This window comes from Caenorhabditis elegans, chromosome II, assembly GCF_000002985.6.
Source record: "Caenorhabditis elegans chromosome II".
NCBI lineage: Eukaryota > Metazoa > Nematoda > Chromadorea > Rhabditida > Rhabditidae > Caenorhabditis > Caenorhabditis elegans.
The window spans coordinates 10524749-10542263 of record NC_003280.10 but is presented as its reverse complement, the minus strand read 5'-3'; the positions used below and the strand labels follow the sequence as shown (position 1 = coordinate 10542263).

General features: G+C 37.1%; 4 protein-coding genes and 2 non-coding genes across 7 annotated transcripts; 4 read left to right on the top strand and 2 right to left on the bottom strand.

The window, feature by feature from the left end:
- Window positions 1–267: 267 nt before the first annotated feature.
- pro-1 (Pre-rRNA-processing protein pro-1) lies at window positions 268–2826 on the top strand. Its single transcript, NM_063870.7, has 4 exons — window positions 268–332; window positions 756–888; window positions 938–1725; window positions 2101–2826. Exons 1-4 carry the CDS (start codon window positions 279–281, stop codon window positions 2713–2715), a joined length of 1590 nt encoding a protein of 529 aa, NP_496271.1. The 5' UTR covers window positions 268–278; the 3' UTR covers window positions 2716–2826.
- Window positions 2827–2931: 105 nt separating this feature from the next.
- R166.3 (AMMECR1 domain-containing protein) lies at window positions 2932–4463 on the top strand (the record flags this gene model as incomplete). Its single annotated transcript, NM_063869.7, has 5 exons — window positions 2932–3041; window positions 3230–3304; window positions 3356–3455; window positions 3501–3770; window positions 4291–4463. The coding sequence occupies 5 exons, from the start codon at window positions 2932–2934 to the stop codon at window positions 4336–4338; spliced, it is 603 nt and encodes a 200-aa protein (NP_496270.1). The 3' UTR covers window positions 4339–4463.
- Window positions 4464–4592: 129 nt separating this feature from the next.
- R166.2 (Cleft lip and palate transmembrane protein 1 homolog) lies at window positions 4593–7932 on the top strand. Its single transcript, NM_063868.5, has 7 exons — window positions 4593–4716; window positions 4769–4903; window positions 4957–5052; window positions 5100–5237; window positions 6003–6131; window positions 6186–7226; window positions 7531–7932. The coding sequence occupies exons 1-7, from the start codon at window positions 4594–4596 to the stop codon at window positions 7723–7725; spliced, it is 1857 nt and encodes a 618-aa protein (NP_496269.1). The 5' UTR covers window position 4593; the 3' UTR covers window positions 7726–7932.
- On the bottom strand, window positions 7884–14180 carry mab-10 (NAB transcription cofactor mab-10). 2 transcript variants are annotated; one of them, NM_063867.3, is made up of 9 exons: window positions 14017–14180; window positions 11761–11927; window positions 11570–11714; window positions 11402–11508; window positions 10956–11351; window positions 10169–10594; window positions 9627–9762; window positions 9191–9578; window positions 7884–8826 (listed from the first exon to the last, which is right to left on the bottom strand). In NM_063867.3, exons 2-9 carry the CDS (start codon window positions 11840–11842, stop codon window positions 8758–8760), a joined length of 1749 nt encoding a protein of 582 aa, NP_496268.2. In that variant the 5' UTR covers window positions 11843–11927; window positions 14017–14180; the 3' UTR covers window positions 7884–8757. The 2 variants fall into 2 exon arrangements, 1 of the variants encoding a protein (NP_496268.2); NR_138506.1 differs by lacking the exon at window positions 14017–14180 and having other exon boundaries at window positions 8758–8826; window positions 10966–11351; window positions 11761–11842.
- Window positions 12466–12817, bottom strand: R166.8. The gene has a single exon (NR_051609.1). It is a non-coding gene; the product is annotated as an Unclassified non-coding RNA R166.8 (non-coding RNA).
- Window positions 12490–12891, top strand: R166.9. The gene has a single exon (NR_051608.1). It is a non-coding gene; the product is annotated as an Unclassified non-coding RNA R166.9 (non-coding RNA).
- Window positions 14181–17515: the final 3335 nt, after the last annotated feature.

The following is a 17515-nucleotide window of genomic DNA, read 5'->3' as shown; positions in this document are numbered from 1 at the left end:
AAAAAATAATGTAAACCGATCAAAAATATAAAATTCTAGTGAAAATTTGATATTTCTTATTAAATCGAAAACTTCGATTAAAAACATGTTTTTTTTGTCTCGTAAATCCTACGTCTGCAAACACCGATGACTTAGACTGCGGACTAGGCGCCAAATTCTACGCGCAAGTTGTCCAAGCTTTTTTTCTCATCATTTTTTTCTTTTTCTCCCCTTTTAAAACTTTTAAATAACTTTTGTTATAAAATCTAAAGTTTTTCTATATTTCAGCTACTTTTGGTATGGCTTATCTGGGTGTCGATACAAGCCGCATTGCGGGCACACAGCCACTGGAGGTTTGTTAGCGAGCAAGGGTGTCAATTCCCGTTTCCCGTTTTTCCCGTTGTCCCGTTTTTGGGGTGTTTTCACGGGAACGGGAATTCCCGTTTTTAAAATTTTCACGGGAACGGGAATTCCCGTTTTTAAAATTTTCACGGGAACGGGAATTCCCGTTTTTAAAATTTTCACGGGAACGGGAATTCCCGTTTTTAAAATTTTCACGGGAACGGGAATTCCCGTTTTTAAAATTTTCACGGGAACGGGAATTCCCGTTTTCCCGTTTTTAAAATTTTCACGGGAACGGGAATTCCCGTTTTCCCGTTTTTAAAATTTTCACGGGAACGGGAATTCCCGTTTTCCCATTTTTGTAATTTTTACGGGACATTGACACCCTTGTGAGCGAGTGAAAATCAATAAAAATTGTAAATTAACAATTTCAGATGCTTCTGGTGAGCAGTGGCAGTCCTGATCCACATTCTACAATTATTATTGATCCGAGAACCGGTGTTTCGTCATGGAGTTATAAGGGATCAGAATTACAAGGAGCATCAACTGGACTTGTTGAACCGCTGGGTAAAATTAATTTAGTCTCGCTAAATTAGAAAATTGATTTAATTTTCAGGTCATGACGGTGAACACGTCGTGATTACAACAAAGGAGCGACCACTCGTCCACGTACTTGCTGTACACCCAAAAGATAGATTTCATCAAAAATGTGTTCTTCCTGGCCCGGTTTCCGCAATCGTCAGTGATAATTCCGGTCATTTTGTGTTCATGAGCATCAAAAGACAACTTTATTGCTGGCTTCTGTCTACTGGAGAATTGCTATCAGTGATCGATGCGCACTATCAAAATATCACGAAAATTGTAATATCCGATGACGATTCCATGATTTTTACTGCTTCAAAAGACGGAGCTGTACACGGTTATCTTGTTACTGATCTTGTATCTGCCGATCGTGATCACACAGTTGCTCCATTCAGAAAATGGGCTTCTCATACTTTGTCAATTTCTGATCTCAAAATCACAAATGGATCGAATCCACGAGTTTTATCAGCTGGAGCCGACCATATTGCATGTCTTCATTCAATTTCTATGGATTCAGTAATTCTGAAAGCATCGTCAGACCGCCCGTTAACAGCCTGCGCCATCGATCCCGCCGAGACTCGAATTTTTATCGGAACTGAAGTTGGAAATATTGCTCAAATCAATTTATTCCAGTTGGCACCCGAAGAACGTGATCTCCTAGTTCAAGCTGGTGACGAGCATAACACGAAATTCCGAGTTCTCAATGGACATTCTGATGAGATTTCAAGGCTAGCTATCAATACAGATGGAACACTTTTGGCGTCCGGTGATGCTTCTGGAAAATATTGTATTTGGGAAATAAGTAGTCATCAATGTCTCAAGGTTTGTGTAAATAAAAAAAAAGAAGTAATATGTTTTTTTTTAATTGAAAATTAGTGTCAAAATATAGAAAACCACTTGATTTATCTGAAAATAACAGCTTTTTAAGCGGAAAAATTCGGAAAAGTGCTGAAAATTTTAAAGCTATTTGCAAATTTTAGACAATTTATGGACACTTTCTCGAATTTTTTCACTGAAATTTATTTTTTAATCAAGTGATTTTCTATATTTTGACACCCATTTTTAATGAAAAATGTTGGAAGAACATGGTGCATAGACCATTTTGCAGGATTGCTGAAAATAATTGTCCCTGATGTTTATTGAGATTTTATTCTATAATTTTGTGCATAAAAACCCCGTAAAATTAATTTGTTCCAGGTATCAACAATGCGCTCAGTAATCAATACCCTCCGTTTCATTCCATTCTGGAAAACGATCAGCGGAGGAGAACACGTCGCCAAATTTCGTCCAGTTTGGGATTTGAAACGAGAACCTACAAAATGCGATCGTTTCGCAATTGAAGTATCCACTGAATTTAACTCTGATCAGAAGCATTGGAATGACGTCATTGAAGAAACTATTGATCAACTTTTGTTGGAATCTGGAAGCAAATCATCTGCACAATTACAATGGGACGCCGAAGGACCTGCTAGAAATGAAGCTGCAAAAGCAGAAAAAGCAGCAGAAAATACAATTAAAAATATCATTACTCTTGGAGATGATGAAGATGATGCACCAGAAGTTGGAAATCAGAGAAGAAAAAGTGGAAAAAAGAATAAAAAGAATAGGAAGAATCAAAAGAAAAATGATTTTGAAGCAGCAGTTATTGAGAAGAAACAAGTAGAACCGATTGTTATTGATGACGAAGAAGAAGTCAATTCCTCGCTTCAGAAGAAATTTGATGCTTTGAAAGCTGAAAATGAGAAGCTCAAGGAAATCAATAAACAAATGTACGAATTTGTTGCCAAGGAGATTGTTGATAGCGAAAAATAGATTTTTTAATTTTATTCTTGCTTTTCCCTATTTGTTACATTGTTATTGGTGTTGCTGTTGATCTTTTTCTGTTGTTTTTGTTTTAATATTGATTAAAGAAACTTCAAAATTAACCTATTTTCAAATATCAATAATCGGTCAATTGGTCCGTTGAATTCCTGAAAAATATTTTTATAAATTTAATTTATATTTAAAAATTTTCAAATATACTTCCAGATGACGTCCGCTAACATCCAAATGGCAGTTTACTGCTTTGACGTCATCAACGCCCAATTGAATCGAGAGAAGGAACCTCCCGTGCCAAAAGAGATCCCTAATGTAAAATTGTAAGCAAGATTTCAGAAAAATCCCCGTTATTTCGTTAATGAATCAAGTTAATTTCTATATTTTAACATTAATTTCTGATAAAACAAATGAGAACTGCAGAAAATAATTGCCGACCGACCACCTCTAAATAGTACGAATCAAAAATCGAAGTTTAATCAATTCTCAAATAAAAATTCGTTTTTTCCAGACCACTATTTGTCACATGGAAGAAGGGACATCAACACGATTTACGCGGATGCATTGGAACTTTCTCTGATTTAAGGTAGAGTTTTTCACTATTTAAAACATTATTCAACAATCCAATTTATTACAGATTGGGTGAGGGGTTAAACGAATATGCGAAGACCAGCGCTTTCCATGATTCACGATTCAAGCCAATTAGCCGGGAAGAAGTTCCAAGTTTGCAGTGCGGAGTGAGTATTTTCACTTTTAAATTGCATTTAAATGAAAGTTTGTAGGTTTCTCTTCTAATAAACTTCGAGCCAATTCATAATTTTCGTGACTGGACAATCGGTCGTCATGGAGTTCGAATGAATTTCGACGATGGTCATCGCAATCGGAGTGCCGTTTTCTTGCCGGAAGTAGCTCAAGAACAAGGATGGAATCATGTGGAGACAATTGATCATTTAATAAGAAAAAGTGGATACGGAGGACATATTAATGATGCTCTTCGGTCAGCACTTCGAATTGTTCGCTTCCAAAGCTCCAAACTTGTTCTGGATTATAAGGTGAATATAATTATCCGGCGTGTACTCCTCTCGGTCAATTAATTAATTAATTGTTCTGGATTTTAAGCGATTTTGCATTTCCTCATGATAGTATTTGTGTTTTTCTATTAGAAATTAAAAAATTTAAACATATTTTCGTATTTTCGATAGTTTTCATCAAAATAACAGAAGTTATGACGGTTTTAAAGCGTTATTGGTCTGCTATTTAATGTAAAACGCAATGTTATATTTGTTCGAAAACAAAAAAATTCGAAAAATCAAGCAAAATCATGAGAAAACACGAAAAATTGCCTAAAATCCAAAAAAATTAATTCATTAATTGCCCGAGAGGAGTACACGGCCGAGAAATAATTATCGGCCATGTACTCCTCTCGGATAATGAGTAAATTAATTTTTTCTGGATTTTATGCAATTTTTCGATTTTTCTCATGATTATTCGTGTTTTCTATCAAAAATTAAATGCACAAATTGTCCGAAATAATTCAAAATATTTTTTATATACAATTTCTCTAATTTTCAGGATTATGTAAACTACAAACAATCGCACGGACTGCCACTACCACGTTAATGATCTCTTTCTATGTATTTTTCTTTCAAATTCCTGTAAAATATTCTGTATTATGATTGAAATAACTGTATAATAACTGAAAATTCTGTAAAAATATCTAAAATAATCTAATAAATTTCTATTTTTTTGAAATCCGTTTGGAAAAAATATTTAAGTGTTTCTAACCGCACTAACCACTATCTTTTCAATTTATTTTCACCACTTTTTGCTTTTGCAACTTTTCCACTTTCTAACCACTCTCATAATCTTCACAGAATGGCCGACGCAGTTGCACCAGCAGCTGCTCCCGAAGCAGCTCCGGAACCACAGCAAGGTGGCGGAATTTGGGGAATGATCAAGCAAGCAATCACCATTTATTTCGTAGTTTCCATGGTTTCTGTAAGTTGATCTGGACATCTTAATTTGAAAAATGAATTCAAAAAAATTGAAGGGATTCTTCCGGCCATCGTCGTCGCCTGGAAATGATGGAAATGTGACAGCATCTACTGCTGGAAATGGAAATAAAGCGATGAATATGTTCCCAAATCATCAGATTTTTGATTTATACGTTTACATGGATGATAGTGTTAGTTGACTTGGAGAAAAAGTTGAAAATATCGGAATTTCCAACAATTTCAGGATCTCCCATTCAGACAATTCGATTCAGCACCAGAAAAGTTGATTTGGATGCGAAATGGAATGAAGTATGATGATTGGATTAGTGGTGATAATGAAGTTTGATAATTCTCTAGATTTAATTAATTTAACTTCGTATTTTCTAGGACGGCAGTCACACAATTCACAAAAACTTCCCAACTCCTGCTGCATTGCTCCGTAATGATTCCCTCTGGCTTCACACGTTCATCGTTAAAGCTGGCCAATCACCGAATCCCAAGGATCGGAATTATTTCAAGAATCAGGTAAAAAAACTAAAATTTTTCATTTTTTTAAATCTAAAATTTAAAAATTCAACATAAAACTGGAAAATTTGGAAAAAAAAAATTATTTAGATTAATTAAAAAAATTGTACGAGAATTGTATAGATTTATCAAAAATATGCTAATTTTTATGTAAAAAATATAACAATTAATTTTTGAATTCGTTTCCAAAAACTGGAAACCGAAAAAATCATTAAATATTAAAAAAAATTAAACATAAAAAAAACTGTAAACTTTTTTTGTGGAAAATATGTAGGTAGACTTTCAGTTAAAAAAAAAGAAAAACTAGCCGGAAATTTTTGAAAAAATTGTTTTTTTTCTCAAAAAACGAAAATTCGAAAAAATACAAAAAAAACATTGAAATTTTTGGATTTTCCGATTGTTTTGAAAACCCGACACGAGGATTCTATAGATTTTTCAAAAATATGTTGAATTTTATGTGAAAAAATAATTTTTTTTAAACATAGAAATTATTGAAAATTTGGAATTTTTAACTCAAACAGTCTCTGTTTGTTTTGGGAATTTTTTGGAAAAAAATGTTTGGAAAGTAGAGAAATTACCGGAAATTATTGAAATTTTTAAATTTTTTTTAGAATATCGAAAATTCGAAAAAAAAAACCAATTTTCGATTCTTTGGAAAATCTAAAAACACAATTTTTTTTGTGAAAAATTTAAAAACCAACATTATCAAGAAGAAAAAGAAGATTAGTTCAAGATTAAAATAAATTTCAAAAATATATATTTCAGATCATCTATAAATCATATCAGCTGAACAAGTACAAGAAGAAGTATTATCGAAAAACTTCAAACTTGTTGACTGGTGAGAGTGAGCAGAGTGATGAGGATCTTGCCAAAGCTCAGATTATGAAATATGAGGTGAAAAATCTAAACAAATATCGAAAATTTTGGAATTATTGTCAATTTTTGCAGGTTCTCAATCACTGGCATCCAAACATCTCAATCTCTTTAGTCGTTGATCAAACTCCATGGGCTCGTGGCCAAATTCCACCACCACTTAGTGAAGATATTGAATTTAATGAAGACGGAACCATCTACAAGCCTATTTTATTCTATAACAATTGGTGGAATCTCGGAGCAGATTATCAACCGATCAATGAAACTGTCAAAGATCTTAACTTGACAATTACCTACTATCCAATGTCAGTGTTCAAATATCAAATGTACGCAAGTCAGCGGATGCAGTCTCAATGGCAATCAATGTTATCTATGGATGGTGCAGATATGGATGATGATGGCCATGATTCTATGAAACAAGCACTTCTAGAGACTAATCCAATCCTTTTGGCAGTTACTATGATTGTTTCACTTCTACATACCGTATTCGAGTTTTTGGCTTTCAAGAATGACATTCAATTTTGGAATAATCGAAAAGATCTCGTCGGATTATCAGTTCGATCTGTGCTTTTCAACATCTTCCAATCACTGATTGTTTTCCTTTATATTTGTGATAATGAGACAAATACAATGGTGAAAGTTACAGTTGGAATTGGTTTGCTCATTGAATGCTGGAAGATTCCGAAGGTGATGAATGTATCCATCGACTGGCAGAACAAATGGTTCGGAGTGATTCCACGTTTGGTTATCAGTGATAAAGGATCATATGTAGAGAGTGAGACGAAGATCTACGATCAAATGGCATTCAAATACCTCGGATGGGCACTTTTCCCACTTCTTGTCGGATATGCCATCTATTCTGTAATCTACGTTGAGCAAAAAGGATGGTACTCCTGGGTACTCAATATGCTCTATGGATTCTTGCTCACGTTCGGATTCATTACCATGACACCTCAGCTGTTCATTAACTACAAGCTCAAATCAGTGGCTCATCTGCCGTGGCGTATGCTCACTTACAAATTCATCAATACGTTTATTGATGATTTGTTCGCGTTTGTGATCCGGATGCCGTTGCTCTACAGAATTGGTTGCTTCAGAGATGATATCATTTTCCTGGTGAGAAAATGTCGAATAGATTATGAGGACGCAGAAAATTGCACTTTTAAAAACGCTCCTCCCCAAAGTATTGGGTCTCGTTTGGAATTTTATTTCAAAACCACAATTTCGCCAAAAAGAACGAAAAATTCTTGAAAATCGGTGAAACTAATTGAAAACGTTTGAATTCACGGATTTGCTGCCAAATTACCAACTAATCTATTGCTGTGGAGCGCGCGTGCACATCGATTTCAAAAATCTCATTTTTCTGCGTCCCCATAATACCAAAATAACTTTAATTAAAAAATAATATTAAAATTTCCAGATCTACCTCTACCAACGCTGGGCGTATCGCATTGATCCAACTCGACTGAACGAGTTCGGCACAAGCCTCGAGAAGGAAACTGGAGCACCGGCGCCGACGCCGGCCGTAGAAGGATCTTCTGAACCTTCCCAGGAGCCCGAGCATGAATCAGAACCAAATTCAGAGCATGCAAAAGAAGATAAAAAGACAAAGTAGAATTTACTTGATTTTTTTAATATATTAAAGCAAAACTATTGTTACGGGAATCATGTCTTCCGATTTACTTGTCGTCCATCTCCCCATCTACTTTTTGTTTCCAGTCGTTAGTGAGATTTAAATCCCCTGAACTTCTCAATTATATATTTCCTGTTCTCTTTGAATTCTTTAATTTATTTGTTATAAACTTTTCTTTATTAGAAAAAATAGTTACAATTCAAGTGCATAAGAACCATGTAAACATTTTTGGGGAGAAAGTGGTGATGGGTGGAGGAGACTAGTAGAGTTGTAAAAATCTGTGAATAAAATGGACTGAAAGTGTGGCAAACATTTAGGCAATTTTTAGAAAATCTTTTTTTTACTATTCAAAGAAAAAATGACGGGATTATTCAAATTTTTGGAGCAAATTAGGCCATTTCGAATGACCGGAAAATTTGAAAATTTGATCTATTCAGAAAAATCTTTGAATTTTTTGAATTTTCACTGCATTAAATGCAAAATTTTTGTGAAAATCCTATGGGCTTTTCGCTTCGAGACCCAAAAATTTATAAAAGCAATCAACTTGCAATGCATTGGATGCGAAATTGAAGTTTTTCAGTTTTGAATTCAAATTTCTTTCTCAATAGAGCAAGACAAACATATTAAATATTTTTAAAAAATTGGAAAATGGAAAAAAAAATTATATTTAAATTATCTAATTGGGGGCGGGGCCGTGGGCGTTGGTTTTGGAACCGAACTGTGTTTAGACTCCCATTATATGAGAGCTTGGCATTGGTTTTTGAAAAACCGCCGGAAAAATGGGGGGTTTTTTGAAAACTAGACAAAAAAGTGATAGGAAGAGAAGGAAATTATATGACTCCGAGCGAAGGGGGCGGGAATTTAAATTTAAATTCAAATTCCCGCCTTGTGGGGTACAATAGAGCGTGTTTAGAATGAGAGAATTTTCGAAAACTAATGAGAATCACAGGAAACCGACCAGCGGGAGGTGTTGCAAAGATCACGAGGAAAACAAAAAATATGGAAATCCGAGCTTCAAGATTCCGGGAGCTCACCCTTCATTTTTTCGATTATCGCCGCCCATGCTTCCGGTGGAATTGGTGGCTGAAAAAAATCGATAATCAAAAAATGTTATTGTTCAAATGCAAAGTTTTATGGTTTTTGGTCTCGACATGACTGAAATAATTTGAAGAAAAAAGGGTATGCGTCTTTAAAATTACAGTAACCGTGTTGTATTGCTACTTTTTCACATTTTTTCTCTTTTACTACATTTTGCATATCGTTCACAAAAATGAAAAAACGGGAAAAAATCGAAGAAAATTGAAAAGCTGCAAGGTGGGAAGACTACTGTACGTACTCTTTAAAGGCGCACAGCATTTTTGATTTAAATTTTTTCATTTTTAATTCGTGTCGAGACCAGGTACGGTATTTTTGCATTAAAAGTAACGAACAATTTAAATGTGCCTACCCTTTCTTCCTCCTTAAAAGCACCTGAAGAACTGGACGGTTGTTCATCGAATTCCGATTCTTGAGGGGGCGGAGAGTTGCCCGGCGAGCTTATCGGACTATGCAAATCAGCTGGATCACATGGTCGTTTTCTACTTTTTGCATAGTTATATCCAGCATCTTTGACAATTTGTCGAGCCAACGGAAACAGCTCATCCCGTCGTGTCAAAAGAGACGGAACGAGAAGACATAGCTGAGCAGCTGCTTCATTTACAGTTGTCTCATGAAGTGTCAAAACTTTATGGGGCTTCCGTTTAGTGTCAAAACGTCCGTAAATTGCAGAATACTTGCGAAACGCGTGGATCATTGATGGAGTTGCTGGAGAGCATTTGAGGAGTTCTATGACTTCTCTGAAATTTCAAAAAATTATAAAATAGTCTGAATCCATTCTGACTCACTTTGAAACTCGTTTCTTATTCTGCACCAACCTCGGCGGAAGTGGCGGGAGATTCTTGGAAGCCGCCAGAGCACACTCAGCGAGACGGGATATTTGAGCAGTTGATAGAGTCGGATTTTCAGTTAGTGATGGATTATCTGGAAAATTAATTTTAACATTGAAGTTTTTCTTTTATAAAAGCTTTCACAGCAGTGTTTCTTTTCAGGTAAACTATGACATGGCACCTTTTCTATACTGTAAGATTACTGTAGGATTATTGTAGTTTCAGAAAAACTGAGTTATTTTTATGGAGACGGATATGGGCGAGGCAATCTTGTAAAACTGTAGGTTACTGTAGGAGTACTGTAGGACTATTGATTTTTTTTAGAAAACTGAGCTTTGGGTTTTTGAAAGATCGGTGAGTTGAGGTTAGTGAAAAGGTTACTGTAGTAGCATTTAATAGACTTTTCAAAAAAACAATTTTTTTTTGTCTTTTGACACTTTTTTTTACCAAGTCCTACTATGATTATTTTCGGCTAGAGCATAAACTTTAGAAAAACGAACTTGGATCAAAATCTCCCAATGAAACGAAATCATTGCCATATGGTTGTGAATAACCAACACCTAAAAAAGGAGAGGACGACCCCTCTTTTTCTTGGCCGGTGATGGACGATGATCGTCCAAATGAAGTGGATGGTTGTTGAATGGATGTGCTAGATGGAGGGACGACGAGGTGGCGTGTAACGCTTGCTGCACCACTAAAATTGAGGCCAATGCTGTTTCCGGAGAATACGTTGGCGGTGGCTCTCGATGATGGTGGCGGAACTGCGGCGGAGACATTGGTGGTGGTGGCGGGGAGGATTCCAGCAGGGAGCTCAGGGTGGGATGTGTTTGAGCTGGTTGAGGGGAGCACGCTTCGAACAGATGAGGTGGATGATGACTGTTGATCAGAGGCCAGAGACTCGAGTAGAGGAGTGGAGAACTTGAACGCTGAAATTTTGGGATTCGTTGAGTTGAGGGAATATTCAAAAATCGCTTAAAATCATGAATGGGACAGTATAAGCACAAGTATAACACAAACTGAGTATGCTAATCTACGCGCTGAATATAGTGCATTGATGAAGCCTTGGAGTCGGTGCTAACTTAATTTCGATCTTTGTAACACATGTTGGTAATTGAAGCGGTACAATTAGTTCAATTTAGAAAAAAACAAAAAAAAACTCAAAAATGTGAACCATTATTTTACTATTTCATAACAAATATCTCAAAAACTTAAAATAAAGAACTAAAAACAAAAATTGTGCATTATGGACATGCGTGTGCTACCAAACGCCCAGCGACAAAGACTAACCCAACGGTACCGAATTCGACGATGTCGTGTTCAGATTCAGTGACGGAGACGATGATGACGTGTCTGCTGCTTCGGATGGTGTCGAAACTTTTTCAGCAACTGACGACAGCTGACTCAAAAATCGGAGACTCGGGAATTTCGGCGACGTGGCAGCGGCGATTCCGGGTAGCAGAAGAGCCATCGGATCAGTACCCGCAGGTGTGTAGTTCAGTGGTGGTGGTGGACCGATTTGTTGAAGAGCTGCCAGGTTGAATGCAGTCTGATCCTGACTATACTCAGCAAGTGCTCTCTGCATCCGCCGGACATGAAGAGGCTTCGGAAGCATTCCCACAAGATTCATAATTTCCAGAAATTCTCTCTCCTCGCATGCCATGATCTGATTGATATCGTCGCCACCTGAAACAAATTTACCTTATAATAGAAAATTCACAAAGAAGAATCCTTACCTTGTGCTATGAAAACATCATAGTACTGAACTAAATTCGCTTTGCTCAGTACAGCCAACAATTGCCACTCGGATAGAGTCGTTGGTGTCGGCATCGGTTTGGGAGAACTAAAAAATTTCATAAATACTTTCCCTTATCACCAGAAATCGATAAAAATGATTGACTTACACAGGGCGATCTGCATTGCTGGTTGATTGACGTTGTGATGATGATGATGAAGAGGTGGGTATTGATGAAGTGGATTGAGTTGTAAGAGATGATAAAATTGATGGAGAAGATGAAGACGAGCTAAGTATGGACTCCAAGTGATGTGCTAGAATTTTACTAATTTTTCTGATGTCCTGATCGTCGGGACTTACATGCTGATGGTCTTGATGTGATCGACGAAGTCGTTGTTGACGCAGATGATGTGGGTAACGACGACGACGACGATGATGACATGATGCCTTCTGAAGGCACACAAGTTGAGGTACGCTCCCAATCCAGATCGACGGAAGGGCAGCGGCTATCGAATAGCCTCAGTATCCTGAAAATGAGTTGTTGAATATGAGATTCTGGAGTCTACTACAGAACTAGTACTTTTTGTCTCAAAGCAAAGGAGATTCAGGAGAAACTTTTCGGCAACAACTCGGTAAAATATAAAAAAAAGCTGTTGATAGGCAGTTGCTAGGTAATTTTTTTAACATCAAAATGTCGTTGGAAAGTTGCAAAAGTTCGACAGGAAGTTGTAAACTGTCAAAGTTTTACAGGACGCTGCCTCCAAAACCTCCGAGCCAAGTTGGTATATATTATTTTTATAATCAACTACAGAAAACACACTGATTGTATGCTTAAAGAGAAAATATCAAACAATTATTAGAAGGTACGTGTAAACTACTAGAAATTAAATATTGTAAGCTGATTTATATTTTTCCCAGAATGAAAATTAATTGAAAAATGCTGAACTACTGTATTAACTGCTTTACAACACTGTAGGTTCCCTATCGAAGTCATAAAAAAGGTTTGCAAAAAAGGTTAGAATAGAGTGAAGAAGAGAAGAAAATGGGAACATATCGACACAGAAAAGAGAGTGGTATGGCCCCCGATCCCTGTTCAAAAAACCCCAGCGTCCGCCTATCTACATCCCTGACGAAATAGTGTCTTAAACTAAGAGTGCACCCATACATCTAACTATAGGTCAAAAAAACTCGGCGGCGCGCCCGGACGCAAACGACGACACAAGAAACATAGAAAAACCGGCAAACCATTGGGCGAGAAAAAGCGTTTAAAACATAGAGACACAGAGACAATCCTACAAAAAACGTCTCTCGCCACTGGGCTTCTTCGGTCGTTCGGACGCGGGACGGACCGGGAGGTGAGAATGGAGAAATAGGAGGGAGGGAATAGTACGGGAATCGGGGGAGATTTAGAGAGAAAAAGAACCGATGAAAAAACCAAAGAGGCGTCGTTCGATTATTATTTGAAATGTTCGGTTTACTATGCGAACGATTGAGGTGACTGTGTGTGTGTATACACAGGATGGGCTTGGGAGGAACGGGACAAAAAAGTGACCTTTGTTGACAAGTGGATGTCTGGGGATACGAAAGTTCAAAATTTACAGTAATCGGGGTCAGACTTCAGAGAGATTTTGGTAGCTTATCTCCTATATCTATTAACTTCTGACTAACAGAAATACTTTCAAGTTTTGGTGTTTCTTACCGATATGATAAAATATTTAGGCGGATAGTTTTCTTCCTGTTTGGACAAATAGATGTCTAGAAGCTATAAGAGCATACTAATCAAAACTCAAGCTCCTCCTCCTTCTTCCAATTCAGCTGTTCTCATCCAACAGTACCACCATCTGTTTGACCTCTTCTTCACCTCGTTCCATCGCTTTTTCCAACTGAAAAACCGCTCCGAAAACGTCCTTTTCGAGGCTGGCGCGCGCACGCTCATTCTTCTAGCAAAAAAAGCCCCCATGAAATTGTCTGCACATGTCCATGAATTGATGAAAATAGTGTAGACATGGGAGGAGATGCGCGCAGTATGAGGTGAACAGAAAAAAAATTGGGAAGCGATGAAGGGAGAGAAGGTCGACGACGAACAGGCGGATGGGACACAACGGGGAATAGGTGGGAGGTTCGAGAAAAAAATGGGAGAAATGGAGAAAATAGACATAAAGTGAAGAGTGACATTCATAACTAATAATCTAGAAGTTACAGTATCTCCCAACGGACGAAACTAGTGATCTCCGGCAATTCTGGAAACTGTCCGAGCTCGGTCGATTCGGCAAGTACTACATCAGGGGTGTGCGTCAAATTCGCCGAGTTTGTCGTTTGCCGAATTTGCCGAGCCGACAAATTTTAAAAATGTGGATTAGCTGATTTTGCCAAATTTGCCGTGCTCGGCAAATACTAAAAAAGTCCATTGTCAAATTTGCCACACTCCTGACACGGAGGCCTTATAGTTAGTTTCTGAACTCTAGACCTCCTAGTCAAACAAATCAAAACTAAGGCTTTGGTGGAAGGCAGGCGCGTTTTCAGATCCTGGTGCATGCCTGAGACCTGCCTGCCTTCCGTTCTTTTCTCATTTCAGTCAATTTGATAGTTAAAAAAAGAAAAAACTAAAAACCTTACCTGATACAGTTCTAACTCCGCAGACGACGAAAACGGGATGACGTGGTTCTCTACCGACGAAACCATTCAGCCCGTGTCTCCGAATATCATTCGCGTCTGGCGCCGCACAAGGTCCGGGCACGACCGGGTCAGGAGGCTGTGGAACAGTGAGGCCGGGGTCTATAATAAAAAAGTGGTTGGATAGAGGTGGAGGTGATAACTGATAATATGCAACGCTAGAAAAAAAGGAAAAAAATTAAGAGAACATAGGTCAACTGGAGGGGGGAACACGCGTGCGTTGAAAAAAAAGCAAAGGCATTGAGAAATCGAGAGGAACAGAGGAACAGACAGAGCCAGAATAGTGCAGCCACACTCTATATTCTCTCTGCAATCTCTCATCTTCTCCATACTATTTCTCATTCAGTGATATCAGCAGTGGCGCGGCGTCTTCTCAGCGGCGGTGGTACCGGTCGCGGACACCCAGGGCAGAATTGCCCGGGGGGGCGCAAGTGACCCCCACAGACCACGGGGGGACGCATGAGGGAAAAAATGGCTGGCACTGCCTGGGGGCGACGGCAGTGTTGCTGCACAAAAAGTGCGTCTACACTCTCTTCGCTTTACTTGCTCTTTCTGCACTTTTTCTGCTGCCCTCGGCCGCGTCCATTTTTTGTGTGTTACTGGCAGCGGTACCAGTCCGGTGCCGACCCAAGGAGCCCAAAGGTCTCTGGAAGAGCAATTGATATGATCAGAAGCAGTGGAAGGCATGAAGAGCAGTTGAAGAAGGGGGATTCAAGTTGGTGTTTGGGATAGTGAGACTTTTTTTAAACCGCTGAATCACTGGAGAAGTACTACATGAGTACTGTAGACTGTATATGTGATGTTGTATATGTTATTGATATGAGTACTGTTGAGTACAGTAAGGCCGCAAAATTATTTTGAAACTCATCTTATTCGATTTTTTTTTCAGAATTCACCAAAACAAATGTGTGGTGGAATTCAATAATGTTCGTAACTTCAAAAGAGGATTTTATCAAAAGTTGCCAAATATATTTTGTTAAAAGCGTTTTTTCGGCGAAAAGGTTGCTGAAATACTTGTATTCTAAAAATCATTAGTATAATTTGAACATGTTTTCAAACAAAAGTATAATTCGTTACAGTAATGCCAAGATTGAATCCTGGAAAACACCTTCTTTCATAAAAATGAAAATTTTGAAAAATGGTTTTTACTGATTCGTAGAACAAAATTGTAAGCAGATGGCGTGGTTCTTGAAACTTCTGGATTAATCCATCTGAAAAAATTCCGACTGATGATTTTGATAATGTGTTGTTTGATCAAAAAACGAAATGGAACTGATGCTTTAGGATTTTTCTAATTTCATCTCACTGCAAAATATACAGAATCTATTGTATTTGGAGTAGTAAACAATTTGATTGTTATAGTTTTTACAAAAAAATATTTTGAAAATTCTGGAAAGTTGGTAACTAAGAGTTTCTTCACAGTTTTATCTTCAGAAACTTTGAGGGCTCATCGTGAGATTGGTTCTGGAAACTCGTATTTAGAAGTTCATAAACTTGTGGGATGTTGATATGTTTGCATGGCAGAATGCAAGAGGATTTGGTGGAATTGAGGTATGTATCAACACGTTTTTTAAAATAAAATCAAAACATTTTCAGACAAAATGTTAGTTTTCAGACAGCATAACTTCCATGTTATGTACCTACCTTCTTCTGACGTATCAAATTCTACTATTCAATTGTACGGAGAACCCTCAACGTTGCCTTACAGTTAGTGGGGTGCTTCATTACCCATATACACTTGAAAGTGCTCTAGTTTTTTATGAAACTTCTGAAAATCAATAATATGGTTATGGTGATTATTTGGCAAAGCGCACGTGGACAGAAGATAGGATTGCTTATCCGTGGTTTGGTCTGCCAAGAAATTCTTCAATGTCAGTTATCAAGCTCAAGTTCCCTGCTCTCCGAGTGGTCATGAATGGTACGGCTGTTTTTGGCGATTCTGCTGCCATGAAACTCTAAAAAAAACTTATATTTAGTCTTGCTCGTTTACTGAAATGCGTCCGAACTTAACAGGAAAAAGAAAGATATAGCTTTTTTTATTGATTATTATGTAATTCTATTTTTTCTGAATAAATTCGTGCATAACAATATTATTTGAATTTGAGCAAAAACTCAAAACTACTTCGAGAATTTTGATGTGTGTTTTTGCTGCTTGCTTAGACATAACTTAGACAGTGAGCACCGGCGTAGGTGTGCTGGCTCGGTGCACACAGTGTAAATTACCATCAAATGAAACTGTAATGAACAGTCTTTGTAAAAGTGCAAACCGCCCATTTATTTCATCTATTTTCTCGTTTCACACTGTAATTATTGTGTGAGTGGGGATGAGAATGACTAGCTCAGTACTACTCTCAGTGGAACATATTGGTTAGTTTTACAATTCTAATGCACAAAGTTGTGGTTTTTAAAAAATAAATGTTTAATGTTCAATGAGCGAGACCCGTTTAAAAAATGAACCGTATTTCTTCTAGTACTACAGCACCCCAGTGTTTCACTTTGAAATGTTACATCTCGGTTTGTTTTACAAATTGATAGAAAAAGAAGAGACAAATATTTTATTAGTTAACAATTTTTGTATAGAAAAAACGACAACTGAGATATGAACTGTCTAAGTTGACAGTCCTAATAGAGATACATTCTTGATTTTTTAAGCTATAACAAAGAAATCTCATTTCTGGTCATCCTTCTCTAAACCCTAATTAATCAGATGTTCCAATTTGAAATTCGTTGTAAAAACAACAGAGACCGCACCAATTTTCCGATCTTCTTCCTTCATTTTTTTTTGCATTTTCTTCTCTTTTTCATCTCCATTTAAGTGATTAGACAGTGCGAGAAAGACACAATACATAGGAAAATTGTCATCCGACCGGTCTCTCTGAAAATACTATTAAAGATGAAGAGACATAGAGAAGTCATGGCCTTCGAAACGTCTACGAAAGGATCAGAGAATGACGTTGGAAATACTGTCCTGATGTTTATTTATTTTTTTTAACTCGAAAATTTCAAAATATGATCGTTTCAAAAAAAAATTCGCCCTAGTTCAGGCAAGATTATTTTAAATATTTGATGAAATTTCTTCTCCCCTCCCAAATCTTGCCCAAGTTTTGTGTAAAATTTATTAATTTTTAGCAGTCACTGATTACAAAATTATTATTTTAATTTTAAATCACTTTTACCCACATAATTAAGAATTCTGACCATTTCTGATCATATAATAGATATTTAAAAAAAATTCAAATAAAGATCATTGGTTGCCAAACATTTTAACATTCGGCAACCTCGACAATAGTCCGTTTTTTGGCGACATCAGCAACTGCCGATATCAATTTCAAAATTGTATCTAAAAACTTCATGAAAAAAGATGCAAGCTTACATAAAATGAAAACAATATATTTTTGTTCTCAAAAAACACTCCGAAATATTGCCGGAAAGCTCGTTTACC